Source organism: Sipha flava, unplaced genomic scaffold (assembly GCF_003268045.1).
Source record: "Sipha flava isolate LNK unplaced genomic scaffold, YSA_version1 304_pilon_pilon, whole genome shotgun sequence".
NCBI lineage: Eukaryota > Metazoa > Arthropoda > Insecta > Hemiptera > Aphididae > Sipha > Sipha flava.
This window is the reverse complement of record NW_020272981.1, coordinates 447,675-457,807: the sequence shown is the minus strand read 5'-3', so window position 1 is coordinate 457,807 and position 10,133 is coordinate 447,675. Positions and strand designations below refer to the sequence as shown.

Here is a 10,133-nt window from a genome sequence, read left to right as displayed (position 1 = left end):
CACGAGTCAAGGGGGGGGGGGTCCGGACTCCTTGGACCCCCCCCCGTAAATACGCCACTGATGAGTTCGTCGTATATTATGTACAATTTGGTCAGGTTTTTTGTTTTTTTAATTCGGTGCGTGGTATGCGGTCGCAGAAAAAACCCGTTGACGAGTTGCATTGATTACTTCTCTGGGTAGTATTCTGTAATATGCCATATATTACTAGACTACTAAACATAGAATTTATTATATTTCATTATATGAAAATAACCTAGTTTTTTGTATTTTTTTTTTAATTAATTAAATTAATTACTAAAAACACATAGTGTAAACGTCTAAGCGAAATCTGGAAAAAAATTGTATACTTTCAATTTAGGACGATTAAAAATATGCGTACGTTTTGTATAATACAATGAAATAGAATTAATATAAATTTTAACAAATAATAACAATAAAAAATTATGATCAATTAAAGACACGTATTGCATAAGGAGCGCACCAAAAAGAGATCACATATCAACATATAAAAGGGCTCTGAATCAACACCGAATTCAGACGTATTCAGCAGTATATACGCTCCGCTTATATTTGTTATTATTATAATTGAACTTCGTTGATTTTTCTAAGTGATTTGTTAAATTACCGACAACACAGTCTTACATGTACTTTTATTGAACTTATCCTAAAATCTTAAACACTTAGTAACTTGACATTTTTGTGATACCGTCGAATAACTGTTGGCACGCTACAATTCTATGGATGTTGTATACGTTGTTATACAGGTTGTCTTGCGAAAATGTGAACATAACCTAACCTATCAATGTTCATATCCTCTTGTGACACTCTTTATATGCAATTAACATAGAAAGTTACTCTCTAAATATTTGTTACTCCTCATGCGTGTCTTACCGTGTGGTGTTCTGCCGTATGTTCCAGGTCGATTGCAACGTCATTTGCGTGGACTGGGAGGCAGGCGCTATCATACCCAACTATGTACGAGCAGCGGCTAACACCAGGCTGGTCGGCAAACAGGTAGCTATGCTCATTCTGGGTCTGGCGGCCAAAGCCAACCTGCCCGTGGAGAACGTGCACTTGATCGGCTTCAGTCTGGGCGCTCACGCAGCCGGTTACGCCGGAGCCGAGCTTAAGAACCTCAGCAGGATCACGGGGCTGGACCCGGCCGGGCCGCTGTTCGAGAACCAGGACCCCAAGACGCGGTTGGACTCAACGGACGCCAAGTTCGTGGACGTGATTCACTCGAACGGCGAAAACCTCATCCTGGGCGGGCTTGGTGCCTGGCAGCCTATGGGTCACGTGGACTACTATCCCAACGGCGGGCGCATGCAGAAAGGTTGCTCCAACCTGTTTGTCGGTGCCGTCACCGACATTATCTGGTGTGAGTATTATACACAGAGTTATCCACAACGAGACAGATCGACTCATGTGTTTTTCATTATTTCCATAAATGCCATGTGACGTATTCATTAGATTATATTACCTTTTTGGGGTCCGCGGCTCATCGGATTCTGTTAGTTTTAGAGATAAATCAGAGTCAGTAGTTGACAGTGTACAGTGTGAAATAAATAAATACTATAAATACCAGTATTACTAGATGACATTGATTTTAAGGGTAAAATACGATTGCGTACGTTCGTTTTCGGCGATACCTTTTTAAGCTACACGATTCTGTACGATTTTACCTGATTTTTAACTACACGATTGCGTACGAAGTTTTAAATGTTGATGCCAATTTTCATACTAATATTGGTTTGTACCACATACCTATACGAGAGATCTTAGAAAAAATTAATTAATACTTTGTGTTTTATTGCTTTCATTACCTATGTTTATTGTTAATGATATAAAATATATGATATATAACGAAATTTCGTTATTTCCGTTATATTATACGGTATTTTCCGAGTTTTAGTAAAAGTAGTAGATTATAGATGTCAAGGAATCCAAATTTAAGCATTTTCAAATAATTTATTTAAATAAATAAATAAATAATTTCATTCAAATAACGACTGTCGATTTTATTTATTTATTAATTATTTTTCTTTTATTTAATTATCCTCATTTTATTTATTATTTTATTATTAATTTTTTTTATGAACTTTTATAGAACTGTTGTATGTATGTATTCTATATTTAAGATATTTATAGATATAATATGGTGAAATTAGTAAATTTGACAACGTTGTATACAATTTCATACGCAATCGTGTTCTACCCGATTTTAGTTTGGAATAGAAGATGAATATTCCTCGAAATATTTTAGATATTATTCATACACCACCATTGATTTATAGTATGAAGTTTGTACACGGATCTAATATGAAATTGTGTTAATCCACATGAAACGGACATTTTCTATTCGGTTCGGTTCGGTTCGGATATTCCCATGGAATTGTTCGACCTTTACGCACATAATACGTCTAATGGAAATCGCATTCGATTATATTATTGTTATTTCGGTGTTTATATGTACATCACGCAGTACAATACGCGTGTGGATATCGAGACGGATTATTATTTGGGTGTATATTTACTCCGAAGGGTTACATTCCTCGAAACGAAATACCTAAAACGTAAAATTATTATTGCACAATATAAGTATTTAACCCGTGTTTTTGGGGTTGATTGTCAGAAACCGGTTCGTTTACCTATGTATATACCGTGTTCCTCATCGAATAAATATATAGATATGAAGAAAATACCACTAAAATACCGTAAACTTACGAAATTGTCCAATATGCGTTGCAATAGTGTCCGATTCGCTTACCATGGTAAACACTAAAATGTGTAACACGCCGTCGACCGCAACGGATTAAATCGATGGACGGACGAAACTAATACGACTATAATTTTATATTTATAACTTACATTTCATTTTTCTTATGAAAAACGATTTGTCAAAAATAACATGAACTATATAGTTCCATAAACGTAAACACTATAAACATCGTACAGTTCTTAATACATTTTAATATTAGTAAATTGGTAAATGTTTATTTAAAAAAATGCATTGGCCTGATCGAGTATAATAATGTTGAGAGTAAGTACTACGTCATCGGAACAATAGCTCACCCTGCTAAACCTCGTTTTTACGCGTTGCGAACTTGTGTTTTATATGACGGATCATTACAATAATTTTAACTTTTTGCGCAACACGTATGCATTGAGTAATAGGCACTTTGAATTTTTCTGTTATGTGGCTATCTCATTCGCGTGAATACTAAACATTATTCTCGATTTGTGTTTACGCTATAAATTGTATTATACTATCATCCTGATCACTGAACAGTATCATCACGTTCCGGCGATATGAAAATCACTTATGTTATTTTTTTCCAAATTCAATAATCGATTAAACCTAGTAAGTATATAATGTTACCTAAACGTGATATTATAGTATAATAGCTCTTACAGTTACAACCAATATAACCCGTCCAAAATATTTTGAACACGGTTATAAAAAATACAAGTCCTTCATCACGCATAATTTGTGTATGGTATTTATACGAGAACATCTCGAAATATTCTCGATCTTACGTAATTCACTCGTACACATTTGCGTATTATTATTTATTTGTCGATATTTATACTAAGTTACAGCTTACAAAATTTATCCATATAATTTTATGTGTTTAAACGAAACTTAAATGCGCTTAAACGTTCGGTGTACTATAGGATTTTGAATGTTTTTAAAAATTATATTTTTCGTCGATTAGTCTATGTGAAATAATCAACGATGATATAAAACGATAACTATTGTAGATAACCGAGAAGATGGTTTATCCCTTCTTAAACTTACTTCGGGATAATGAATCAAATAATGAAGTTACAATTTTTATTATTTGATTTCTGTGAAATTAAAATTATATTAGCTTTTGGATTATAATTTATTATACAAAATATTTTTACAGCAACTAATTAATACAAAACTTTTTTTTTTTTGTTAAATACGAAACAATTTCTTCGTTCCTTTGCACATTTAGCTATTAGGATGTATCTATATACATTACATAAAAAAGTATTTCGAGGAATTTACCCAATAACACCTCTGAACATTAATTATATCGACTTACAACTTACACTTAATCACGATTTCAATTTTGTTTAGGACTGCGAGAAGGGTTATCAGTTGTATATGCTGTGACTATGTTTTGAACGAAAAAATTTGTTCTCGATTTAAGTTTTCCATGAAGTCTGTTATAGCGAAGTTTTACGAATTCAGTGACATTTTTAAATTTGTATAAAAAATTCAACACTCGGTAGCATTCGTCGTTTTCGTTTAATAAGTATTGCCATTGTAGTTCGATGATCACGATGTAGATTAAGAAGAATTATCGTAAGTGATGTAAGAATTATTCGTTGTAGTTCAATAATGCGAAATGCGAAACACATTTCAATAAAACCCACAACTCCACTAAAATTGTTTATTTTTGTTTGAAACAGTGTAATTCCTTATTCTAAGACCACACCGAAACCTGGGGAATCCGATCCTCAATACGTATCTCCCTCCCTTCTCCTCATAAAAATGCGCGTGTTGCGTTGTACCTAAATTTTTTTACGTGCACATAACATGTCCATTCTACGTTGTTTGATCATTTCCCGTTCTCGTAATTTCAGCCGCACCCGAAGTATACGGCAGGAGCCTATGCAATCACCGTAGGGCATACAAGTTCTTCACGGACAGCGTGTCGCCGGGTTGCGCATTCCCGGCCGTGCCATGCGAATCTTACGAGAAGTTTCTGGAAGGCGAGTGTTTCCCGTGCAAGGACAAGTCCAAGTGCGGTAACATGGGCTACCACTCGGACAAGTCACCGGCCCGCGGTAAAATGTACCTGTTGACCAGAGACGAGGAACCGTTTTGTGGTAAATTACATAACGAATTCGATATACACTGTATTTTGCACTCTCCGTTAAGATAGTATATACGAGAGTATATACATGTGTGAGTAAAGAATTACACGCGTCGAGAATCTAATAATGTTTATAGTCGACACTATGGTATGTACTTAAGTAAAGTGAGACTTGATACGTACATCCCGTATACTTATGTACAGAGTCATCGTCCGCGGTTAAATAGGACAACAACGGTGGTTATATTTTTTATTAAAGTAATATGTCTCGAGAAGTCATAACAATCGTCATCATCACCACGGTCGTCATAATAACCGTATAGACATCCGAGTGGCCAGTGCCGTATTTTCCAGTAAACACTATAAGCTAGTGCTTAGGACGGCAATTTTTTAATTGCGCAAATGAATTTTTAATATTAGATTTTTATTATAGATAACTAAAATAAATCCAATTAATTATAAAATGTTTTATTTTATTAAAGCCGATGGGCACTAAGCACTAATTATTAAATTTTGAATATAATTTAAAAATGAGCTATTTAAGCATTTTTTTTTTTTTATCATTTTATTTTATATCATATTTTTAAAATTAAGTTGTTCATATAAATGTATGTATGCATTTTTATAACAACTGTACATTTTTATTTTACATCATTAAAATTTTAATTAATTAAGGAGACAACTATAATTGTATGCTTTAATTACATTTTTGAGACTAAAAAGATATTTAAATTAAAAGTCAGCAATTCGTTTAGTGCTTAAAACGGCACAATGGTTAAATCCGGCACTGCGAGTGGCACGGATGTGTTATGCCGCGTTCGTGTGGCTCATCGTTGGATCGTGTGAGGTCCCAGACCAGAAGTCGTGCACGTAAATACGATTGATTGTGGATACGATCAATATTATTATTACAATAATTCTTTTTGATAATAATAAGACTGTAAAATGTTTGGTTCAGTTTGTTGTGACCAAAAAAGGAACGCGGTGGTCAAAAAATCGCACCATGCATCTGTATCGTAAACACGATTTTTAGTGAAACTACAACAATCAGCTGCACTGTCAGAATACGCGTGCAATATTTTAAAATGCATATATTATAGTAGCGTTACGCAGTTTCACAAAATTTTTATAATGCAACATAATGTATGCACGAAAAAATACATAAAACAAACACGGAAACGTGGGATTATAAAATAATAACATATTGTTTTATCCTCATCGGATAATTTTTGTACGTTTATGCGATTATAATAACAATCACACGTTACACTTAAAACAATCACCTACCTATATTTGTAGATTATATCAAAATAAAATATTATTAAATTATATTTGAATAGCAAAAAGATTGCTTATACTGATGGATATCAGAATTATAAGCGATGTTTTTAATTCGGCTAGTACAAAAAATTAAAAAAAATTTCTTATATTGTATTTTTTCGAAATTTTAGCGCATCAGTATATAGTCAAAATCTATAACTCTCCCAGTGCGTTGCCAGTGGTCAGCTACGGAAAAATACAAGTCGTCCTTTTCGGTCAGCTTGATATTAACGAAACGTTTACCATCACGAAGTAAGTATTAAATTAAAAACATCCACATCATTCTATTAGATTTAACCACCGCACGACCGACGCGTTATAATTACACGGGTGTTGTTGGTACCTCGGCGAACTTTACCGTAACCTCGGCTATGCCGTTCTAGCGGACGACATAAAAAACATAAGACTGCTACGACGTATAAGAATGTACTGTTTCATGTTTACAACACGCTAAACGTTCGGACGATTGTGGTAATTTTCAGCAAAGACGATGCGACGCTGTCGTTGGGCGAGACAATGAAGAAGATCATCGTGCCCCATCCCGCGTTGCAAGGATTTAACCGGGTACAGATCACGTACACGGCGTACAAAGGCTGGCTGTCTAACGGTCTGTCCAAATGGAGCATCGACAAGTTCATACTCATCGATAGCTACGGCAACAGGTAACTACTTTTACTCGTGGGGTTAGAAACTTTCCGGCAATGTTAAGAGAAAAAACGTTTTAAACGCACTGATTTTAATAACACACGCGCAGTGGCGTGGGTTGTGTACGCAGTAATTATGTGCAACAATCACAATGTAGTTCTAAACCGTCAAGAGTAGTAATGATGCATAACTAACAAGTCAATAGATTCATATTAAGTTTGTATGCGTGTATGCGTGTGTTTTGCCATACAGTTTTACTCCTAGGAAATTAACCTCAGATGCCCAATTAAATTGTTTTAAAATTAGTTGTCGTTATTTTAGCCAATCGATTTGTCAAAGGGGCCTGGTCATGCAGTCCGAAGTTCCCGTCGTATTGCCACTGTATTCTGGTGATTGTAACCTACCGGAGCTGATATTGCAGTTGAACGTAAGGAAACGTGATTTATGTGTACAGTTAAATAATAACCAATCATCAAAACGGGGATAAGACTCGGAAGGAATTATATATCACGCATCGGTTGGGTTAATATGTTTTCCAATTAATCCGTCCGAATTTACTATAGACGAAGTGTATATTTCCTTGAAAAATGTTCATTTTAAACCAAATAAATAATAGAGGTTCAACAATTAATCGTAGAGCTCTTGTATACATACTTTGTTTCAAGTAAATTACGATTGACCTATATTGTACGTAAAAAAAGTACATATAATTTAATAAATAGTTGAAAACTTCGACGAAACCATATAAAATGATCCTCCCCCTACTTATTTCATCACCACTATTCGACCAATGTAATAACATCGACACTATGTAGTTACAGTGATAAGACCCATGTACGTAAGGTCAAAATGAAACATATTATTAAATATTCACCGGTTGAACCCAAGCGGGAAAACTTTTTGTTATTATTTTATTGTCCCGCGAATATATACCAATCGCGATATCTCCTGAGAAAGCGTAAATAATCAAACTATTATTTTTTTAAATGAATCACAGGGATAAGATAAGGACTGAAAATATTATTAATATTTTAGTAACACCTTAATGTTTCGGTTTAAGCTTTTAAATCTAATTATTTTCGAAAATTTTGAATTTTTCTATTTTTGATAGAAGAAAATATTCTCGAAGTTTTTAACGAAACACGAAAAAGTAATTAAAGTATGAGTTTCTTTAATATAATTTAATAATTTTCACTATCCCAAAGTATTTCTAAATGGTTGCCTGTATACATCTAAGTAACCGAACCCAACGTGTATCTCGCGAGACGCACTACGCGGACACGTTGCGTACACCCGATAAAACGACGAAATGCGCGTTATAATGATGTGTTTTTTCGCGTGCAGAGCGGCGACATCAGGGACAAGACGGACCACGATAACGGGCAACCGGAGTACGGCCAGCAGCACATAAACAACTCACTCGTCGGCGGTGGCGGTGATGGAACGCAGGACTCCGGGGTACCGGGTGACCTATCGGCCGCGGCGGCCGGCTCGACCGGGTTCAGCGCCACGTTGGGCGTGGGCATCAAGGAGTACATGAACGTGCCGTGGATGCCGTTGGTGGACATCGTGGCCGAGCCGACCGGCAACAGCCTGGACCCGACGGCGGACCGGCGCGAACAGTCGGGCCGCGGGTTCACGGCTAACGGCGCGACTGGCTGGCCCGGGAACAAGACCGCGGCTACCGGGAGCGCCGAGGCTGCCGTGGCGGCTCCGTTGCCGCTGACGGCCGACGACTCGACAGAAGAGGATCAGTTTCCATACGACGAGCACCAGCAGCAGACCAAGGGCGGTGTCAACGGGACGACCGGCGAGATCCGCGAACCGGTGCTTCGGCCCAAGAGCCGGTTTCGCATGTACCGGATGCCGGACGGGAGTGCCGTGGCCGCGGCCAGTAACGGTACGCTGTCGTCTCAGGCGAACGGCAGTAACGCGTCTGCGGCCACGGCCGAAAGGTCATTCATCGTTCACCTGTTGCCGCAAAAGCTGATGAACATGATCGAGCAGGCCGAGAGGTACGCGCGCATGGCGTTCTCGCCGTTCATGTGGCCAACCAAGGAGCGGGCACAACGAGCGCTCAAACATTTCCCAAGGTCAGTATCATAATAGTGTCGCATAACAACACGAACGTTCCGGTGTTTTTTGTGTAGAGGGGGTGCAAATGTTTTACGAATCCAATATCCCGAGGGGTCGACGATCGCCGATCAATCGAAATTAGATTTCTACTGTTGCAAAGGTGATTTCGATTTTGGTAAAATTTTGTCGTCATTGGTATGTAACGTCGCAAACATTGTCCGAATACCAGTGTGTTTTATGAAAAACGTAAAATTCGTTCCACGCACGGTGCCCGGTCCACGCTCTCGACCTCGATCCGTGCACGTGCGATGCCAGAGCATCCTCCAAAATGTATATCCTTGTCCGCGAGCATCACGTCGTGTAGCGATACGCGCTTATCACTCGTATGATGTACTCATCGACTATGTGCTCCTTAGGTTTTTGTTCAACGACAACAAGACGTCCGAACAAGTGGTGAACGTTCAACAGGACGAGGGTCCCAAGAGATACATACCGCTAACGTACGACGACCGCCAGGTCGGTGTGGGACGGTCTAGTAGCGGCCCGGTACTCATGGAAACGAAAATCGTGCCGGCCATGACGGACGACAGTCCGACAGTTGAAGAAGACTTAGATTTATCCAAAGAAGACATTAGATAAAATCCCGTTAGATTATTTAGTTGTGTACTTTTTTGTTTCTCATCACCATTTTTTTTTCTTCATAAATACTTGTGTATCCAACGTACTATTGTTGCGAATTATCTGCAGTCGACTACATAGGTACGTCTGTTACGAACTTATTTAAACACGACGTATGCGCGCGAGTGTGATTTATGTTTATCCGAGTACATTCGTAAGTATCGCGTTGTGTACGTGGAACTTCGACAGTAAGACAAAAAGCTTTTCGACTGTATTGTGAAATGAAAACAGGGGCGTAGGGATAAGCGCGTTACAAATCATAAATAATTTTAGTTCCTAAGAATTGTCGAAAACTCAAAGAAAATGTAAAATCGAATTCCATCGCTAATAATCCACGGGAAATATAATATTATGTATTACTTTAAATACTGTGCGCGAATCGACGCAGTTCAGCGGGACTGGCTCGCGCATTCCGTTCAATATTTTGTTTTCTCATCGTGATCGTGCAAATCGCGACGTTTAATTATAACTTTATTATTATTTTTATTTTTATTTTTATTTTTATTATTATTATTAATATTATTATTATTATTATTATTATTATTATTATTATTATTATTATTA

The 10,133-nt window shown here is 37.3% G+C and overlaps 1 protein-coding gene across 2 annotated transcripts in view; it reads left to right on the top strand.

Annotated features, from left to right (window-relative positions):
• The window catches only part of LOC112686331, a 44,740-nt gene extending 34,646 nt beyond the window's left edge, over positions 1–10,094 (top strand). The window contains exons 6-12 of one of the 2 annotated variants that reach the window (XM_025558549.1): positions 919–1,378; positions 4,618–4,863; positions 6,302–6,422; positions 6,653–6,832; positions 7,137–7,242; positions 8,160–8,908; positions 9,308–10,094. In XM_025558549.1, the coding sequence (XP_025414334.1) occupies positions 919–1,378; positions 4,618–4,863; positions 6,302–6,422; positions 6,653–6,832; positions 7,137–7,242; positions 8,160–8,908; positions 9,308–9,530 (2,085 nt within the window). In that variant the 3' untranslated portion in view covers positions 9,531–10,094. The remainder of the gene's footprint in view (positions 1–918; positions 1,379–4,617; positions 4,864–6,301; positions 6,423–6,652; positions 6,833–7,136; positions 7,243–8,159; positions 8,909–9,307) is intronic. The other variant, XM_025558550.1, reaches the window with a different exon arrangement.
• The last annotated feature ends 39 nt before the right edge of the window (positions 10,095–10,133 follow it).